The sequence below is a fragment of the Jaculus jaculus genome, chromosome 17 (genome assembly GCF_020740685.1).
Source record: "Jaculus jaculus isolate mJacJac1 chromosome 17, mJacJac1.mat.Y.cur, whole genome shotgun sequence".
NCBI lineage: Eukaryota > Metazoa > Chordata > Mammalia > Rodentia > Dipodidae > Jaculus > Jaculus jaculus.
Window position 1 is genome coordinate 18,489,616 of NC_059118.1, and position 20,790 is coordinate 18,510,405.

At 44.8% G+C, this 20,790-nt stretch overlaps 1 protein-coding gene across 2 annotated transcripts in view; it reads left to right on the plus strand.

Moving 5' to 3' along the window:
* The window catches only part of Rbm5 (RNA binding motif protein 5), a 33,104-nt gene extending 12,659 nt beyond the window's left edge, over positions 1 to 20,445 (plus strand). For both annotated transcript variants that reach the window (XM_045136394.1, XM_004664264.2), the window contains exons 8-25: positions 577 to 637; positions 2,275 to 2,340; positions 4,771 to 4,931; positions 5,872 to 5,969; positions 6,535 to 6,622; positions 6,773 to 6,850; positions 6,934 to 7,006; positions 7,891 to 7,976; positions 8,521 to 8,605; positions 8,820 to 8,911; positions 13,353 to 13,514; positions 15,489 to 15,638; positions 15,721 to 15,792; positions 16,392 to 16,571; positions 16,871 to 16,945; positions 18,308 to 18,405; positions 18,485 to 18,614; positions 19,846 to 20,445. In XM_045136394.1, the coding sequence (XP_044992329.1) occupies positions 577 to 637; positions 2,275 to 2,340; positions 4,771 to 4,931; positions 5,872 to 5,969; positions 6,535 to 6,622; positions 6,773 to 6,850; positions 6,934 to 7,006; positions 7,891 to 7,976; positions 8,521 to 8,605; positions 8,820 to 8,911; positions 13,353 to 13,514; positions 15,489 to 15,638; positions 15,721 to 15,792; positions 16,392 to 16,571; positions 16,871 to 16,945; positions 18,308 to 18,405; positions 18,485 to 18,614; positions 19,846 to 19,971 (1,881 nt within the window). In that variant the 3' untranslated portion in view covers positions 19,972 to 20,445. The remainder of the gene's footprint in view (positions 1 to 576; positions 638 to 2,274; positions 2,341 to 4,770; positions 4,932 to 5,871; positions 5,970 to 6,534; positions 6,623 to 6,772; positions 6,851 to 6,933; positions 7,007 to 7,890; positions 7,977 to 8,520; positions 8,606 to 8,819; positions 8,912 to 13,352; positions 13,515 to 15,488; positions 15,639 to 15,720; positions 15,793 to 16,391; positions 16,572 to 16,870; positions 16,946 to 18,307; positions 18,406 to 18,484; positions 18,615 to 19,845) is intronic.
* The last annotated feature ends 345 nt before the right edge of the window (positions 20,446 to 20,790 follow it).

Consider the following 20,790-nt stretch of genomic DNA (forward strand, 5'->3'; position numbering starts at 1 on the left):
TCCATGGACCGTTATAGAAATTCTAAGTTTAGAGTTTCAATTAAGATTTCAGGTGTGTGCCTCATGTTGCTATTAATTGATTTCTGAGGTCTTGGCTTCTGATGTAATCTCTAACTGTATTAAAAGACCTGAGATCTTGGGTGTACAGTATGGTCTGTATTGTTCCTATCCATTGAACTGTGTTGTAGAGTGCTCAGATTATTCCACACGTCTGGTAGGGAACAAGATAGTGTTCCTGTTACATTGTATCTCTGCATATAGAATAGTGCATACAATGAATGCACTTTAAACATAAGGAAGAACTGCTATAAGGCTTTTGCATGAATTGAATCCACTACTCAACTTGATAAAAATGGAATTCTGCTTCAAAATACAACAAAATTTGTTTTTCTTGCAGTAACTTACTTGGTGTAACATTCTAAAATTTTAGGTTTTGCCCCTTTGTCTAGGATACTAATTCTGTTTTTACGTTAGTAACTGGACTTACTTATGGCCTCACTGCTCTAACCCACATTATTACTAGAAGGTCTGGCCTAATGTAAGAAATCATTACAGATAAAACTCTTTTTTTTCCAGTGCTGCCTTAACAATTTCAGGAAAAGACTAAAATGCTTCCGATGTGGAGCAGACAAGTTTGGTAAGCGTGGATTCAGCTGTTTGGAAAATGCAACAAAACCTGACTAACTGGGTTATTGTTTGTGAACCTGAGGAAAAGTACAGGTTTTTGAGACATTTGAACGTGCAACTTCTGTGTTTTTCTAAAGCCTTTCACTTTGGGTTAAGTAGATGCTGCTTGTGACTGTGTAAGAACAGAAACAACTTCTTTTCCAAAATTCACCTAGTTTGCACTCTACATCTGCTTTTCATCAGTACAGAATAATACTGCCCTGTACTGGCCCAATGTTTACAGTTCATATTAGCCATGTCAAAATTACAAGGTATTAGCCGGGAGTGGTGGTGCACATCTTTAATCCCAGTACTCGGGAGGCAGAGGTAGGAGGATCACTGTGATTTCAAGGCCACCCTGAAACTACATAGTGAATTCCAGGTCAGTCTGGGCTAGAGTGAGACCCTACCTCAAAAAACTAAAAGAAAAAAAAAATTTACAATGTCTTGCTGGGCGTGGTGGGGCATGCCTTTAGTCCCAGCACTTGGGAGGCAGAAGTAGATGGATCACTGAATTCGAGGTCACCCTGAGACTACTGAGAAAATTCCAGGCCAACCTGGCCTTAGCATGAAATCCTACCTTGAACATACCCCCCAAAAAAATAAAATTACAAGGTCTGACTGTAGCCACAGATCTTTTAAAAGGTGGGGGGAGGGGGGAACAGCCTAAGCTAGAGTGAGATCCTACCTCAAAAAAAAAAAAAAAGATGTAGTGGCTCATGCCTGTAATTCTAGCAGCACTCAGGAGACTGAGGCAGGAGTATCACAAATTCAAGGACAGCTTGGGCTATATAGAGAGATTCAGGACACCTTGAGCTGCATCAGGAGACTCAAAAACTAAAAGAAATCTCCCTCCAAAAAAAGAAAGAAATGACTGCTATATGTGCTTAAAATAAAAAATTTACACTTGGGAGTCAGAAGCAGCAGGATCATGAGTCCTCAGCTGCCTGGGGTACATGAGATCCTGTGTTATCTTATTCAAGAACACATTGGAGCCAGGCTTGGTGGTGCGTGCCTTTAGTCCCAGCACTTGGAAGGCAGATGTAGGAGGATCACAGTGAGTTTGAGGCCACCCTGAGAATACAGAGTGAATTCCAGGTCAGCCTGGGCTAGAGTGAAACCCTACCTTGAAAAAAGAATACATTGGAAAAGTTGGGCATGGTGACTTATATCTTTATTCCCAGTATTTAGGAGGCTGAATAGGTTCTGCTATGAGTTCAAGGCCAGTCTCTGCTAGTGAGATCCAGTCTCAAAAAAAAAAAAAGTTGGATCTGGGTAGAGTGGCTCACACCTATAATCCCAGCATTTAGGAGGCTCAGGTAGTAGAATTGCTGAGACTGGACTATATTCAGAGTGAGAGCATGTCTTAAACAAGCAAAATTCATTTGAAACAAAGCATTAAAACACACAAAAAAAAAATAGCAAAAAAAGAAAACAGAAAAACCAACAAGACAATGTTGGGAGGGTTGATGATGTACCTCAGTAGGTAGAACTCTTGTCTAGCATGCACAAGGGCTCTAAATTCAGTCCCCAGCACCTCAGAGGGTGGTAGGGGACAAGAAAAGGGTTTTTTATTTGTTTTCAATCGGGTCTTCCTTAATCCTCTAGACTCTGAACAGGAAGTGCCCCCTGGAACCACGGAATCCGTTCAGTCTGTGGATTACTACTGTGATAGTAAGTTCAAACATACAATCTTCTTGACTTTTGTGTTAAAAATTGACCTCTTACTGGGCACAATGGATCACACCTTTAATCCCAGTATTTGGGAGGCAGAGGTAGGAGGATTGCTGTGAGTTTGTGGCTAACCTGAGCTACATAGAGGAAGACCCTGCCTCAAAAAAAAAAAAAGTAGAGAGCTGGGTGTGTTTGCTTACACCTTTAATCCCCAACATTGGGGAGGCAGAAGTAGGAGGATTGTCATGAATTTGAGATCACCCTGAAACTATATAGTGAACTTCAGGTCAGCCTGGGCTAGAGCCAAGACACTATGGAGGTTGGGGGCGAGTTGAGGGCTAGAGAAATGGTTTAGTGGTTAAAGTGCTTGCTTGTGAAGCCTAAGGACTCATTCCACTCTCCAGATCCCACATAAGCCAAACGCAGGTGAAACAAGCAACAAGGTCACACATGTCTGGAGTTTGATTTCAGTGGCTGGAGACCCTAGTGCACCAGTTCTCTCCCTCTCTCTCTTCTCATTAAATTTAAAAAAAAAAAAAAAAAAAAGGAGCTTGGTATAGTGGCACATGCCTTTAATCCCAGCACTCAGAAATCAGAGGTGGGAGTTCAAGGCTACCCAGAGACTATACAGCGAATTCCAGGTCAGCCTGGGCTAGAGTGAGATCCTACCTTGAAAAAAGACAAAAACTTGACCTCTCTTAGAAGTTTCAGTTTCCCATGGGCTGGAGAGATGGCTTAGCGGTTAAGCGCCTGCCTGTGAAGCCTAAGGACCCCGGTTCGAGGCTCGGTTCCCCAGGTCCCACGTTAGCCAGATGCACAAGGGGGCGCACGCATCTGGAGTTCGTTTGCAGAGGCTGGAAGCCCTGGTGCGCCCATTCTCTCTCCCTCTCCCTCTATCTGTCTTTCTCTCTGTGTCTGTCGCTCTCAAATAAAAATTGTAAAAAAATTAAAAAAATAAAAGAAGTTTCAGTTCCCTTATGTTTTTAATGAACCATGAAGAAATGCATAAGAAAGATCTATATATAAATAGTGCTTTTGGCCTGATGTGGTTGTGCACATCTATAATACCAGTGTCCCAGGAAAACATCCTCCCTGCACCCCCCTGTCTGTGTGAACACCTTCCCTGCATGCTGCTTCTATCATGTTTGGAGGCAGAGGTAGGAGCATTGCTCAGAGTTCGAGGCAACCCTGAGACTACATAGTGAATTCCAAGACCTTGGGGAGTGGGGAGAAGGAGGGGGCCTGGATAGATGGCTTAGTAGTTAAGGAGCTTGCCTGTGAAGCCTAAGGACCCAGGTTCCCATGTAACCCAGGTATACATGGCGGCACATGAATCTGGAGTTCCTTTGCAGTAGCTAGAGGCCCCGGGCACACCCATTCTCTTTTTTTCTCATAAATAAATTAAAAATAAATAGACCTTTTGAACCTGTCTAAAAAGTATTGGTAGAGTACTAGAGAGCAGTTAAAGGCATTTGTTTACAAGGCCTCACAGTCATGGTTCTCTTCCTCTATGCCCATGTAAGGCCAGATAGACTAAGTGATGTATGCATATGGAGTTTATAGTACAGGAAGGCCGGTGCACCTAAGCTCATTATTTGAGAGAAAGAGGCAGTTACAGAGAATTGATATGCCAGGGCCTACAGCCATTGCAAATGAACTCCAGATACACGCGCCACTTTGTTTCTGGCTTACGTGGGTCCTGAAGAATCGAACCTGCTCTGGGTCCTTTGGCTTTGCAGGCAAGCACCTTAACCACTAAGCAATCTCTCCAGCCCAAGAAAATACTTGTTAAATATTTTGTTTTTTTTTATTCGAGAGAAAATGAATTCACCAGGGCCTCCATCTGCTGCAAACTGCAGACACATGCATGTGTCTGGAATTTGTTGGCAGTGGCTAGAGGGCCTGGTAGCAAGCTCTTTTTTTTTTAAATAACAACTTCCATAATTGTAAACAATATCCCATGGTAATTCCCCCCACACACTTTCCCCTTTGAAACTCCACTGTCCATTATATCCCCTCTCTATCTCAATTAGTCTCTCTTTTATTTTGATGTCATAATATTTTCCTCCTGTTATGATGGTCTTGTGTAGGTAGTGTCAGGCACCATGAGCTCTTTCTTCATTTCTCTCTCAAATAAATAAATATTTTTTTAAGTATTGGCAGTCTGGAGAGGTGGTTCAGTGGTTAAGGTGCATGCTTACAAAGTCTGATAGCCTGGGTTTGGTTTCCCAGTACCCACAGATGCACACAGTACCCACAGTCAGATGCACAAAGTGGCACATGCATCCTGAGTTTGTTTGCAGCGGCAGGAGGCCCTGGCATGCCCGATCTCTCTTCTTCCCCTCCCCCCTTCTCTCCTTTCAAATAAAATATTTAAAAAAATACAGTAATAGTGGGAATGTTGATTTCATTTCTCTCTTTTATCCACAGCTATTATTCTTCGGAACATAGCTCCGCACACAGTGGTGGATTCCATCATGACAGCACTGTCACCCTATGCTTCCTTAGCTGTTAATAACATTCGCCTCATAAAAGACAAACAGACTCAGCAGAACAGAGGCTTTGCGTTTGTGCAGCTGTCGTCTGCAATGGTGAGGTTCTCAGTGGCTCTTTCTTTGAGGCTAAGGAGATGGCAGAGTGAGTGCTTAGCATATGCAAGGCTGTGGATTGTATCCCTAGCACCAAAAAATTAAAACATGTAAAAGTAGGGTTGGAGAGATGGCTCATCAGTTAAGGTGCATGCCTGTAAAGCCTAAGGATTTGATTCTCCAGGCCCATGTTAGCCAGAAGGTGGCGCATGCATCTGCAGTCTGTTTGCAGTGGCTGGAGGCCCTGATGCACCCATTCTCTCTCTCTGTCTCAAATAAATAAATAAAAATATTTTTTTAAGCTGGGCGTGGTGGTGCATGCCTTTAATCCCAGCACTCAGGAGGCAGAGGTAGGAGGATCACTGTTAGTTTGAGGCCACCCTGAGACTCCATAGTGAATTCCAGGTCAGCCTAGGATAGGGTGAGACCCTACCTTGAAAAACCACCAAAAAAAAATTTTAAACTAAAGGGGGCCCTGGGACTATGTCTCAATGGTTAAAGGTGCTTGCAAAACCTGCTTACAGTTCCCAAACCAGCTACATAAGCCAAGTGCAACAAGTTGTGCAAGCTTCTGGCACTCCATGTTTGCAGGGGCAAAGGGCTTTGGCACACACATACACTCACATGCATGTACTACCACAAATAAATTAAGTTTTTAAATATTTTAGTTTATTTGAGAGAAAGAGGCAGAAAGAGAGTGAGTGCGCAAGCATGGGCACACCAGGGCCTGCAGCCACTGTAAATGAGCTCCAGATGCTCGCGCCACCTTGTGCATCAGGCTTACGTGGGTCCTGGGGAGTCAAACTGAGGTCCTTAAAGTAGTTTTTTTGCATGAGGCTCCTGAAACTTAAGGTTTAAGTTGTGTCATGCTAAATTGCAAGTTGCTTTCTTTGATACATACTAAAGGGAGTGTTGAATCACATGACAGTTGTTTCCTTTTCAGGACGCTTCTCAGTTGCTTCAGATATTACAGAGTCTCCATCCGCCACTGAAAATTGATGGGAAAACTATCGGGGTTGATTTTGCCAAAAGTGCCAGAAAGTAAGTGGCTTCGTTTTCCTTATTTCCTGATATATTTGCACACTTCCTTGTCCAGGAATGTTTGGCCAGCTGTACCCTCAACCTCATGCTTTCAGCCCTGAGACACTCTCCTGTCTTCTATGCCCAGTTAATAATGGTTTCAGAGGAAGATGTAGGCAAGTGTGATGGATGTGTTGAGAACACATTCTGTGCACGCTGTATCAGAATAGCACAAGCCTGTCTAGAGTGAATCCTTAGCTTAAAGATCAGCATGCTAGACTGGGTGTGGTGTGATGATGCACACCTTTCCCAGTACTCTGAGGTAGGAGGATCACTGTGAGTTCAAGTGCAGCCTGAGGCTATTTCCAGGTCAGCTGGGGTTAGAGCAAAACCCTACCTTGAAAACTGAAACAAAATGTGGGGGTGGGGGGGTCAAGCTAATAGCTACAGTGATGCCCACCAAGACTCCCTCCACTTATGCAGTGTGCCCATGCTGGCATGAGCCCACTGGTCCCTTGACACAGTGGGAGCATTAATTGAAAACATACAGAAAGAGATTCACATGACTGGATTTTTGTGGTTTCAGAGACTTGGTCCTCCCAGATGGTAACCGCGTCAGCGCCTTCTCGGTAGCTAGTACAGCCATTGCTGCTGCTCAGTGGTCTTCTACCCAGGTAAGGAGACTCTTTCAGAGTACCCAGATTCATAGAAGTGACCTGTCCTGTGGTACTTGGAAAAGAAGCTGTTGGAGGCCTTTGTAGGGATTACTTCCTAACATCTGTATTTGAGTTCACTGAGTGTATCTTTCTTTTGGGATTTTGTAGTCTCAAAGTGGCGAAGGAGGCAATGTTGACTACAGTTACCTGCAGCCAGGCCAGGATGGCTATGCCCAATATACTCAGGTAAGTCAATTTGACCAGCATTCAACTTCCAGTCTGCAGAGTATGTGTGCATACAACAGCTTTAATGGTGGACTTTTCCTCAGTACTCACAGGATTACCAGCAGTTTTATCAGCAACAAGCTGGAGGATTGGAATCTGATGCCTCATCTGCATCAGGTAATAAACTACATCTCATTTTCAGTTTTGTATAGCAACTAAGGCAGAGGAAGTATGATCAGATGTCTTAAGTAGAACCAAAGTTACAAGTACACACCTGTAAGATTGAGAAAGGTTCTGGTGAAGGTTGAGATTGTTCCTGTTCATCAAGAGCCACGGTTTTAGAGACTGCCGTTACAGGTTTTATTCTTGGAATTTAACTGAGGCTACATAGTGAAATCCAGGTTACCCTGAGCTAGAAAACAAAAAAATTGACATACAGGCTGAGCATGGTGGTGCACACCTTTAATCCCAGACCCAAGAGGCAGAGGTAGGAGGATCACTGTGAGTTCCAGGTCAACCTGGGCTAGAATGAGACCCTAACTCAAAAGCCAAAAATAAAAGTAAGCAGGGAGTTGTGGCGCATGTCTTTAATATCAGCACTTGGTAGGCAGAGGTAGGGTCAACCTGAGTTAGGGTGACACTCTACCTCAAAACTAAAAAAAAAAAAAAAAAAATTGACATACAGGGCTGGGGAGATGGCTGAGTGGTTAGAGGTGTGCTGACAAAGCCTGTGGGCCCAGGTTCAGTACCATAATGTCTACATGAAGCCAGATGCACAAAGTGGTACATGCATTTGGAGCTCATTTATAGTGGCAAGAGGCTGGGGTGTGACCATTCTGTCTCAAGTAATATTAATAAAAGAAAGGCTCTGACACACAGAGCCAGGTGTTGGTGCAGTAGTTACACCAGTGATTCCAGCGTTGGTAAGGCTGTGATAGAAGTATTGTGGGCTACTGTGTCTCAGGATGGGTAGGGAAATAGCTACAAAGACAAGACTAGAGTGGGTAGTTGGTATGGAGTTCAGTGCTTTGGCTCTCCCTAATTGTTTTGTTTGTCATCAGGCACAGCAGTGACCACTACCTCAGCGGCTGTAGTGTCCCAGAGTCCCCAGCTGTATAATCAGAACTCCAATCCACCTGGCTCTCCGGTAATCCTGGGTTCTTAACTACAGAACTTTTGTGTTTTTTTTGTTTTGTTTTTCGAGGTAGGGTCTTACTCCAACCCAGGCTGACCTGGAATTCACTACAGAATCTCAGGGTGGCCTCGAACTCACGGCAATCCTCCTACCTCTGCCTCCCAAGTGCTGGGATTAAAGGCGTGCGCCACCACGCCCGGCTCTTAACTACAGAAATTTTGGCTGATGGGAGACGGTGTGTTGCTGTGTAACTGTTTCCTGCTGTATGGATCAGGATTGAATAACTAGATTCCAGCTAATTTCTCTCTGTTTGTAGTATTGGATGATAAAATATATTATATGTATGCATGGATTTTCAATATAAAACACCAAACAGGGTATGTGAATGCTTCAACTTGACCTTCAGGAAGTTGCCAGTATATGTTTTGCTGCAGAATCGCCTTAGGTCTTTGCTGCAGTGTGTCAGGGAAGCCCTTCCTCCTGGATGATCACAGTGCTTTAGTTCTCTTAAAAGGCTTTACAGTTGAAGTTATATTGAAGCTGCTGTTCTTTCCAGACTGAGGAAGCACAGCCTAGCACTAGCACAAGTACACAGGCCCCAGCCGCTTCCCCCACTGGTGTAGTTCCTGGTACCAAATATGGTAAGCCAAACCTCATGGGGCTGTTGACAGTTGGAAGGTCCTAGTTGTTGCCTTTGTTCAGTAAAAGTTCCTCTCCTTTGAAATGGGTGTCAGAGGGACACTTGGGGATGTGAGGAAAGAAGACCGTTGAGGCCTGCTGTACCTCACTGGCTTAGAATGTGAAATCAAAACCAGTGTCTTGCCTGGAATGACTGTGCTGGTTTTGTTTTTGCAGCAGTGCCTGACACATCTACTTACCAGTATGATGAGTCTTCAGGATATTACTATGATCCTACAACAGGGCTCTACTATGATCCAAACTCACAAGTAAGTGCTGTTTCCCTCCTTGATTTCACTAGCAGGATCAAAATATTTGAGAAGAGGCCTGGAGAGATGACTTAGCAGTTAAGGCACTTGCCTGTGAAGTCTAAGGAACCCAGGTTTGATTCCCTAGTACCCATGTAAGCCAGACACACATGGTGCATGCATCTGGAGGGGTTTTTTTCTTTGTTTTTTTTTTTTGTTGTTTTTTTTTTTTGCAGTGGCTGGAGGCCCTGATGTGCACTTTCTCTCTCTGTCTGCCTCTTTCTCCCCCTTCTCTCAAACAAATAAAAATTTAAAAGTATATACAGATGTAATGTACATATAGAAAAGTATGTAAGATCAAACTGTAACTACTTAAATTTGTTGTTGTTGTTGTTTTTGAGGTAGGGTCTCACTCTACCTCAGGCTACCTAGGCTGACCTGGATTTCACAAGGTAGTCTCTGGCTAACCTCAAACTCACAGCTATCCCCTTACCTCAGCCTCCTGAATGCTGGGATTAAAGGTGTGCGCCGCCACGCTCGATTTTCTTGTTGCACATGCACTATAATGATTTTGCACGATTTCAGATTTCTGTTATTAGAGATCATTTTGCTCAGGTATCCCTTTTGTGACACACAGCTGTGCTCCCAGCACTTGAGAGAGAGAGACTGGGAGATGACAACTTCAAGGCTTACCTTATCTACATGAGTTTGAGACCAGACTGGGCTCCATGAAACCCTGTCTCTGTCTGTCTTTTGGTTTTTCAGGGTAGAGTCTCACTCTAGCCCAGCCAGACCTGGAATTCTCTATGTAGTCTCAGGTGGCTAGCCTCAAACTCACATCAATCCTCCTCCTGCCTCCTGAGTGCTGGGATTAATGGCTTGCACTACCATGTCTTTTTTTTTTTAATATTTTATTTTTATTTATTTGACAGGGGGCAGGGAAGAGAGAATGAAAATGGGTGTGCTAGGGCTTCCAGCTACTGCAAATGAATTCCAGACGCTTGTGCCCCCTTGTGCATCTGGCTAATATGGGTCCTGGGGAATCAAATCTGGGCCCTTTAGCTTTGCAGGTAAATGCCTTAAGTGCTAAGCCATCCCTCCAGCCCTCTTTTTTTTTTTTTTTTTTTTTTTTTTGAGGTACCATTTTGCTCTAGCACAAGCCTACGTTGAATTCACTGTGTAGCTCAGGATGGCCTTGAATTCATTGCAATCCTCCTACCTATGCCCCCTGAGTGCTGGATGAAAGGCATGTGCCACCACACCAGGCTCTTTTTTTATTTTTTATTATTGGTTCCATAATTATAGACAATAAACCATGATAACCCCCCCACACACACACTTTCCCCTTCACAACTCCACTCTCCACCATATCCTCTCCCCCCTCAATCAGTCTCTTTTATGTAATTTTTAAAATTTTATTTGAGAGAGAAATGGGCAAGAATGGGTGCACCAGGGCCTCCAGCCGCAATGTAAATGAATTCCAGACACATACGGCACCTTATGTGTCTGGCTTATGTGAGTCCTGGGGAATTGAATCAGGGTCCTTTGGCTTTGCAGGCAAAAACGCCTTAACTGCTAAACCATCTCCTCAGCCAAAGACTCTTATTATTTTGATGTTATCATCTTTTCCTCTTATTATACTGGTCTTGTGTAGGAAGTGCCAGGCACTACAAGGTCATGAATATCCAGGCCATTTTGTGTCTGGAAGAGTGCATTGTAAGGAGTCCTAGCATTCCTTTGGTTCTTAAATTCTTCCTGCCACCTCTTCCACAGTGTAGTTTTGTTTTTTGTTTTTTTCTTTTTTTTTTTTTTCTCCTGTAGCCCAGGCTGACCTGGAGCTCATTTTGTAGTCCCAGGCTGGTCTCAGACTCACGGTGATCCTCCTACCTTGCCTCTGAATGCTGAGATTATGAGATTAAAGGTGTGCATCTCAAACTTGGTCACATTTTTTTTTTAAGTTTAGATAGACTTTATTAGATTAAGAGAAGGAAAGTGTAGAGAGTATGAAGAGCTCCTGCCTCTGAAATTGAAGTCACATACAGGTTCTGAATGGAGGTTGAACTAACCAGCACTGAGGCCAAGGGCTTTTGTTGTTGTTGTTGTTTTATTCTTAGTTATTTATTTGAGAGAGAAAATGGGTGCAACAGGGCCTCTAATGACTGCAAATAAACTCCAAACTCATATGCTATCTCATGCATCTGGCTTATGTGGGTACTAGGGAATCGAACCTGGATCCTTTGGCTTTGCAGGCAAGTGCCTTAACCACTAAGCCATACCTCCAGTCCTTAGTTTTTTTTTTTAAACTTTATTTCACCGTATTTGTATGAGAGAATGAGAGAGAAAGCGACAGGATGGGTGCACCAAGGCCTTCAGCCATTGTAAATGAACTCCAGACGCATGTGCACCCTGTGCATCTGGCTTACATGGGTCCTGGGAAATTGAACTTGGGTCCCATGGCTTTGCAGACAAATGCCTTAACCACTAAGCCATCTCTCCAGCCCTGATTTTTTCGAGGTAGGGTCTCACTCTACCCCAGGCTGACCTGGAATTCACTATGTATTCTCAGTGTGGCCTTGAACTCATGGTGATCCTCCTACGTCTTCTGAGTGCTGGGATTAAAGGTGTGCGCCACAACACCTGGCACACACCTTTATCTCTGTCTATCTATATTTATATATAATTTTATATATTTATTTATTTTTGAGAGAGAGAGAAAGAGAACGGCCATGCCAGGGACTGTAGCCACTACAAATGAACTCCAGACACAGGCGCTGCCATGGGAACTGGGGAGTCAAACTTTGATCCTTAGCTTTTGCAGGCTAGCTCCCTAACCATTAAGCCATCTTTCCAGCCCTGAAGCCTTTGTTTTAAATATATTTTTATTCATTTATTAGAGACAGAGTGGCAGAGTTAGAGAGAGAGAGAATGGGTGTGCCAGGGCCTCTGGCCTCTGCAAATGAACTCCAGACACATGCATCACCTTGTGCATCTAGCTCACGTGGGTCCTGGGGAATTAAACTTGGGTCTTTTGGCTTTGCAGGATAGTGCCTTAATCGCTGGGCTCTTAGCTTTTTTATTGGATATCTGGGAAAGATACTGTCTTAAAAAGGCCACTTTGGCTCACACGCCTGACCCATGAGGGGACTGGCTGGGGATGCGCGTACCTCCGCCTCTTCCCAAGGTGGTGGGTGGCATCTCCCATTAAAATTTTTTTTTGTTTATTTGTATTTATTTATTTGAAAGAGGCAGAGAGAGAGAGACAGAGGCAAAGAATGGGTGCACCAGGGCCTCCAGCCACTGCAAACGAACTCCAGATGTGTGCACCTCCTTGTACATTTGGCTAACATGGGTCCTGGGGAATCGAGCCTCGAACCGGGGTCCGTAGGCGTCACAGGCAAGCGCTTAACCGCTAAGCCATCTCTCCAGCCCGCATCCCCCATTTTTAAAATATTTTATTTATTTATTAGAAAAAGAGGCAAAGAGAGAATGGGCACACCAGGACCTCCAGCCACTGCAAACAAACTCCAGATGTGTGCTCCTTCCCCCACCTGTGCATCTGGCTTAAGTGGGTCATGGAGAATTGAATGGGAATGCTTGGATTTGCAAACAAATGCCTTTACTGCTAAGCCATCTCTCCAGCCCATGAAGCCAAGTTTAATACTCTTTGGGGGGTGGGGGAGTTGCTTTTCGAGGTAGGGTCTCACTCTAGCTCAGGCTGACTTGGAATTCACCATGTAGTCTCAAGCTGGCCTCAAACTCCCTACCTCTGCCTCCCAAGGGCTGGGATTAAAGGAGTGCACTACCATGCTGGCCCAAGTGCTTGTGGTTTTGAGAGGGAAGTGTGAAGCTGTGTGCCACCTGCCTGAGCATACCTAGCTTTCTTGTGTTTGCTCCGCTTACCCTCATTTGCATTCTGATCCCTTCCTGGAGAATTTTGGCAATTCTCCTTGGTTTAGCCACAGCACTGACTTGTATATTTGTTACCTCACACTACCTTCCCTAAAAAAGACATCATAGACACTTTCCTGTAGCCTCTTGGTGGCTATGAACTCACAGTGATCTTCCTTCCTCTGTGCTGGGGTTAAAGGTGTGTGCCACCACGCCTGGCCATGTATTTATTTATTTATTTATTTATTTGAGAGCGACAGAGAGAGAGAGAAAAAAAATGGGCGCACCAGGGCTTCCAGCCACTGCAAACAAACTCCAGATGCATGCGCCCCCCACCCTTGTGCATCTGGCTAACGTGGGTCCTGGGGAATTGAGCCTTGAACCGGGGTCCTAAGGCTTCACAGGCAAGTGCTTAACTGCTAAGCTGTTTTTCCAAGGTATAGTCAGTCTCACTCTATCCTCTCTCTCAGGCTGACTTGGAACTTGCACTACTCCTCCTACCTCTACCTCCCAGATGCTGGGATTAAAGGTGTGTGCACCATGCCTGGATAACTGTATTTTTCTTTTCTTCTAGTACTACTATAATTCCTTAACACAGCAGTACCTTTACTGGGATGGAGAGAAGGAGACCTATGTTCCAGCTGCAGAGTCTACCTCTAACCAGCAGACGGGCCTGCCTCCCACAAAAGAGGGAAAAGAGAAGAAAGAAAAACCCAAGAGTAAAACAGCCCAGCAGGTATAACCTATTCAAGGATCCTATGCTTCTCTCCTTGGAGTATTTAATAACCAGATCTTTAGTTTTAGATTACAGCACATACATCAGCTTTATTTAGATTCTTAGAAAATGGTCTGCCAGCCAGGTGTGGCACATGCTTTTAATCCCAGCACTTGGAGGCTGAGGTAGGAGGATTGCTGTGATTTCAAGGCCACCCTGAGATTCTATAGTGAATTCCCACCTGGGCTAGAATGAAACCCTACCTCGAAAAACAAACCAAAAAAAAAATGGTCTGCCAGGTCTAGTGCTACAAGCCTCTAATCCCTGCTACTTTGGAGGCTGAGGCCAAGACAATCACGGATTCAAAGCCAGCCTGGACAATTTAGTGAAGCCTCATCTCAAAAAGTGGTTGGCCTGGGCGTGGTGGTATGTGCCTTTAATTCCAGTACTTGGAAGGCCAGAGGGAGGAGGATTGCCTTGATCAAAGCCACCCTGAGACTACATAATCAATTCTAGGTCAGTTTGGGCTAGAGCGGACCCTACCTTGAAAAAAAAATCTGGGCAGGTCATGGTGGCACACACCTTTAATCCTCGGGAGGCAGAGGTAGGATCACTGTGAGTTCAAGGCCAGCCTGAGACAACACAGTGAATTCCAAGTCAGTCTGGGCTAGAGTGAGACCCTACCTTGAAAAAAATAATAATAATACAAAAAAAACCTGAGCTGGAGAGATGGTGTGGTGGTTAAGGCGTTAAGCCTGCAAAGACTAAGCGCCCAATACCCACATAAGTCAGATGCACTGAAACACGTGTCTGAAGTTCGTTAGCAGTGGCCAGAGGCCTTGGCGCACCCATTCTCTCCCTCGCTCTCTGTCTGCTTTAACATTTTATTTTATTTTATGTATTTCTTTATTTTGGCTTTTCAAAATAAATGGTAAGGTTTTGCTCTAGCCCAAGCTGATGTGTAATTCACTATGGAGTCTTCAGGTCACTTTGAACTCACAGTGATCCTCCTACCTCAGCCTCCCAAGTAGTGTGATTAAAGGCAGGTGCCCCAGTGCCTGGCCCCCATTTTAATTTTCTTATATATTTTATATATTTTGTTTATTTATTGGAGGGAGAGGAAGAAGCAGAATAGAGAGAATGGACATTGAACCAGGTGTGGCGGCACACACCTTTAATCCCAGCACTTGGGAGTCTTGAGATCAAAGGATTGCTATGAGTTTGAGGCCACAGAGACTACATAGTGAATTCTAGGTCAGCCTGGGCTACAGAAAATCCCCCCCACCACCACCAAAAGAAAAAAAAAATAGAGAAAATGGACACACCAGCACCTCTAGCTACTACAAACAAAAATCCAGGCACATGTGCCACCTTGTACATCTGGCTTACGTAAGACCTGGAGAATCAAACCTGGGTTCTTAGGCTTCGCAGGCAAACACCTAAACCGCTGAGCCATCACTCCAGCCCACACATTTTAATTTTTTTTTTTATTTTTATTTATGTGTATGTCATGCCAGAGTGTCTTGCTGCTGCAAATGAATGCTAAATGCTTGTGGCACTTTTTGCATCTGGCTTTACATAAGTGCTGGGGAATTGAACCCATGAAGCAAGCTTTGTAATCAAATACCTTTAACTGCTAAGACATCTTCCCAGCCTTTGTGTGTGTTACTCTAACTTAGGCTGGCTTTGAACTCATGACAGTTCTATTACTTCACCCTCCTGAGTGCAGGGACTAAAGGTGTGCACCACCACATTTATTTATGAGATTTTTTTTGTTGATGTTTTTTTGTTTTTTCAAGGTAGGGTCTCACTGTAGCCCCGGCTGACCTGGAGTTCACTATGTAGCCTCAGGGTGACCTTGAACTCATTGAGTTCCTCCTACCTCTTTCCCCCAAGTACTGAGGTGAAAGGTGTGCGCCACCACATTCATCTGCAAGATTCCTAATTGCTTACAGAAAACTAAATGCTTTTTTGGTGATTATTGTTTCGTGCTAGATTGCCAAAGACATGGAACGTTGGGCTAAGAGTTTAAACAAGCAGAAAGAAAATTTTAAAAACAGCTTCCAACCTGTTAGTTCTTTAAGAGAAGAGGAAAGGAGAGAATCTGCTGCTGCAGACGCCGGCTTTGCTCTCTTTGAGAAGAAGGTACAACAACAGGGGTAGCCACGCCTGGCATGGTCGCCTGTGTGAAATGAGGGGGGGGCTTATGGCCTGTTCTGTCTTCCAGGGAGCCTTAGCTGAAAGGCAGCAACTCATCCCAGAACTGGTACGAAACGGAGATGAAGAGAACCCCCTCAAAGTAAGGAGTGCTGCCTGTACTGTAAAGACCATGCTTGTGGGTTTTTGCCTTGATTTTTTACTCTACCTTGGTAGCTAAGATGATTCCTACTTCACACATGTTTTTCTCTGCTGGTGGGTATTTGGAGCATCATCAGCCCATAGCATCCTCATTCAGGGCTTTGTTTTCTCTGCCTGAGAGCAGGTGAGATGGAGCAGTGAATGAAGCCTGACTTCCTAAGCTCAATAAATTGAGTTTCATTGCATTTGTAAATAGGATTTTTAATGATCCGGAAAGAGAAAATTAAGACAAAGGAAAGACTTGATAGGTACTAGTCCAACTGGGCCATTACTCTGATCTATTGTCGTATTTAGAGTTTTTATACATGGTCAAGAGTTTGGAAACAGTCATCCGTGAGCCCATTTTTTTGGGCTCCAAGAGAGTTGGTACCTGAAGGCTGTCAGGCCTAGTACCCAATTACTTCATGTTAATGAAATGTGATTCACTACTAACAGATGATGCAGTGTAATGGAGATTTTCTTACATTTTGTCATTGTTTTAGGTGTGTGTTCTTTTTGTCTGGGCATGTTTCTAATGATCCATGTTCCTTTTCTCCCCAGCGCGGTCTGGTTGCTGCTTACAGTGGTGACAGTGACAATGAGGAGGAGCTGGTGGAGAGGCTTGAGAGTGAGGAGGAGAAGCTAGCTGACTGGAAGAAGATGGCCTGCCTGCTTTGCCGTCGTCAATTCCCGAACAAAGATGCCTTGGTCAGACACCAGCAGCTCTCAGACTTACACAAGGTGGTCTTGCTGCTTTCTCTGGGCTGATGGGGAGGTGGAGAATGAGTGAAATGCTAGGAGTGCCCAGGCCATAGTGAAGGCTTAGTAAATAATCTGCAGTTGCCCAGAGTTATTCTAGACAAGAATATAGTGTGGAGAGAAGCGTTAATACATCTCCATATACCCCATGCTCTGGATTTGATGCCCTGTTGTATTAAACTAGGGTTTGGCTCTTGAAATCCAATAGCAAGTGCTAATGTAGGGCATTTCATATTAGGGTAGTGTGAATTCTAAATGTGTTGTAAACTCTTTTGTAATAGCAAAACATGGACATCTACCGGAGATCCAGGCTGAGCGAGCAGGAATTGGAAGCCTTGGAGCTGAGGGAGAGAGAGGTGAATAGAAACATTGTGCCACTTGGAAGTGAATCTTGGGATATCTGCCCCTGGTTTTGATTCCTGGTTTTGTGGGTGATGCTATTTCTTTGTCCTTTGCAATATGGTCTTGTCAGATTGTGCAGGCTTGGCTCTGAACTGCGTTCAAGGACTCCTGGCTCAGCCCTCCTAGTATCTCCACACCCACCCTGCCTGTAACTTTCAACTCAGCTCAGCATTTAGTTTTCTGTCCTTGGGACAAGATGGAAGGGTCTGTCATACTTCTTGTCATCTAAGCATTATAAACCGTATATGCTTTGTGAGCATCACACTGTCCCTGTCCTTTCATGAGGCACACAAGACCAGACAACACCCTCAAGATTGCTCACAGGTCCTAAATGCCAGGTGCCTACTGGTGATGCACACTGTGTTGTTCTGGTTTTGTTTATTTGTTTTGTCCCCTTCCCCCAGGTCGAGTGTAGCCCAGGCTGACCTGGAATTCACTGTGTAGTCTTAGGGTGGCCTGGAACTCACGGTTATCCTCCTACCTCTGCCTCCCAAGTGCTGGGATTAAAGGTGTGCGCCACCATGCCCAGCTTTTTTTTTCTTCCAAGATATGGTCATACTCTAGCCCAGGCTGACCTGGAACTGACTCTAGTTCCAGGCTGGCCTCAAACTCATGGCAATCCTACCTCTGCCTACCAAGTGCTGAGATTAAAGGCTTGTACCACCATGCCTGGCAATGCTGGCTTTTAAGTATTTTATTTTTATTTATTTATTTGAGAGAGAGAATGGGCACGCCAGGGCCTCCAGCCACTGCAAATGAACTCCAGGCATGTGTGTCTCCTTGCACATCTGGCTAATGTGGGTCCTGGGGAATCGAACCTGGGTCCTTTGGCTTTGCAGGCAAATGCCTTAGTTGTTAAGCCATCCCTCCAGCCCAACACTAGTTTTTATTAAGGGGTAAATGTTCTCATTTGTCCTGGCCAGGGAAAGCTTCAAATTAGGCCTAGGAAACAGCAGGACAAGGGTTGATTTGGAAAGAAGCCATGGGCAGGGCATGGCAGGCAGAGCTGAGAACAAAGGTAGAGTTATAATAGTAGTGGGGTGTAATGGTGCTGGTTATTGATGAGGCAAGTTGGCAGCTGGGCAGAGGCCTGTATGCTAAAAATGGAGAAAAAAGCTGGACATGGTGGCACATGTCTTAAATCCTGGCACTCGGGAGGCGGAGGTAGGAGGATCACTATGATGGTCAGCCTGGGCTAGACTGAGACCATACCTTGAAGGGGGAAAAAAAAGCCATCAGATTCAAAGATAACTTGGAGTAAAAGTTTAGGTGTATTAGATCAGAATGTTTCTAGAATTGTTTTTCCTCCTGTGTAGATGAAGTACCGAGATCGAGCTGCAGAAAGACGGGAGAAGTACGGCATTCCAGAACCTCCAGAGCCCAAGCGCAAGAAGCAGTTTGATGCTGGCACTGTGTATGTGACGTGCACCATTTTCCAGTTCATTGCCTGGGGCTCTGGCTGTTTTAAGTAACTGTGTGTTTGCCACTGGCAGGAATTACGAGCAGCCCACCAAAGATGGTATTGACCACAGTAACATTGGCAACAAGATGCTGCAGGCCATGGGCTGGCGGGAAGGCTCAGGCTTGGGAAGAAAGTGTCAAGGCATCACAGCTCCCATTGAGGTAAGCATGGAGTCTGGCATTAGTGGGTGCTGGGTATATGAGCTTGTTGAGTAGAAGAACCAAGATAAAGCACGCAGAGGACCTGGGACTCAGTCACTGCTCTGCCTTTGCACAAGGTTGCAGATTTTGTTATCACTACAGAGTGGGATTCTTCCCTGCATGCTCTTACTTCACCCTCCTTGTGTTCTTAAAGAATCAAAGTTTTAAGGTGCACCTTGTAGTGCAGGCCTGTAATACCAGCTACTAGGGAGGCTGAGGCAGGACAATCCCAAATTCAAGGCTAGCCCGGTCAACTTAATCAAGACCCTGTCTTTAAAAAAGGGGGGGGGTTGGGAGGAAGCTGGCCATGGTGGTGCACACCTTTAATCCCTATGCTTGAGAGGCAGAGGTAGAAGAAGAGGTAGAGTTCGAGGCCACTCTGAAACTACATAGTGAATTCCAGGTCAACCTGGGCTAGAGCAAGACCCTACCTTGGGTGGGAGGCTGTAGAGATGGCTAAGCAGTTAAGGTGCTTACCTGTGAATCTTAAAGACCCAGGTTCAATTCCCCAGGACCCACATAAAGCACGTGCACAAGGTGGCACATGTGCCTGAAGTTTGTTTGCAGTGACCTGTGGCCCTGGTACTCCCTTCTTTCTATCTGCCTCTTTCTTTCTCATGAATAAATTTTAAAAAATTAAACTTAATAAAAAACACCAACCATACATAAGACCTTTGGATTCAATCCTCATTTCTATCTACACCCACCCCCCCCCCAAAATGTATATATAGTAGGATTTTCATCCATGAGAAGAAATGCTCTGATTTGATCAGAGCCCAAATCAAGACGGTCCTGGGTTCAGAGGCCCAGACCCACTGGCCAAGGCAGGAATTCTACCAATGATGCTTCCAATGCAGAGCTAATGTCAAGCTCTCTCATGGGTTCTATTGATAACTGGTTGTGCTACTAACTAGAATTTTTGACTCTGATGACCATGCCTTTCCCAGGCTCCATTGGAGTGCTCAGGGGCCTTACTAGAAGGGTGAGGGATATGGGTTCATTTGGCTGTCTCCCTTAGCCCATTTTTTCCTGTCCTTAAACCTGCTCCAGCTCTCTAATGAACATATCCTTGTCCCTGCATAAAACTTCCTGTCCTACTGGTGGGCGGTTCTGCTAACTGGGGTGGACAATCTGAGAGGGGTGCAATTCACTCCCTATCTTCCAGCTGCTAACAATGTTCTTGCTTCCCCAGGCTCAAGTCCGGCTAAAAGGAGCTGGCTTGGGAGCCAAAGGAAGTGCATATGGGTTGTCGGGTGCTGATTCCTACAAAGACGCTGTCCGGAAAGCCATGTTTGCCCGGTTCACGGAGATGGAGTGAGACTGAGAGAAAGCTGGCGAGAAGCCCAGGGAGCGAGCCATCTCCTCAATTTTTGCTCTTACTGCCTCTCTCTCTAAGGGCATGCCTTGTGCTGTTAATACTTTCAGGGTGAGCCACTTCATGTTACAGGCTTCTCCCTTCCACCTTAAATGAGATCCCTTATGTGGGTTATCTGGTGAATGGCCTTCCTTCCTGCCCGAGGGCTTGTGAGCAGACCAGAGAGGAAAACGGGCTTTTTATACTTCGGTGTATATAGTGTAATGTAGTATGTTTTACATGTGTAGCCTATGTTGTGTTCCCTCCTTTGTAGGTGGTAAGTGACACCAAAGCCACCTCTGTCATCTGTTGTGATGTCTTTTCTTGGCGAAAGCCTTGTGTATATTTGTATATTATACATTTGTACAGAATTTTGGAAGATTTTCAGTCTAGCTGCCAAGTCTGGCCCCTTTACAAAAGAAATACCTTGAAAAATGGGCTTCTTGTGTGTGTCTATTTTTGGGTAAATGGGTGATAGGGCATGTTAATTCATTTTATTATTTATTTTTATTTTTTCAAGGTAGGGTCTCACTCTAGCCCAGGCTGACCTGGAATTCACTGTGTAGTCTCAGGGTGGCCTCAAACTCACAGCAGTCCACCTAAGTTTAAGTTTAAGCCTCCTAAGTTTAGTTTTGTTTTGACAGCGTCTTGCTTTGTATCCCAGGCTGACTATGAACTCATAATCCTGCCTCAGCCTCCCAAATGTCAGGATCATAGGCATGTACCATTATCCCCACCTTCCTGTTCAGTTTTTTTTTTTTGGGGGGGGGGTTTGAGGTAGGG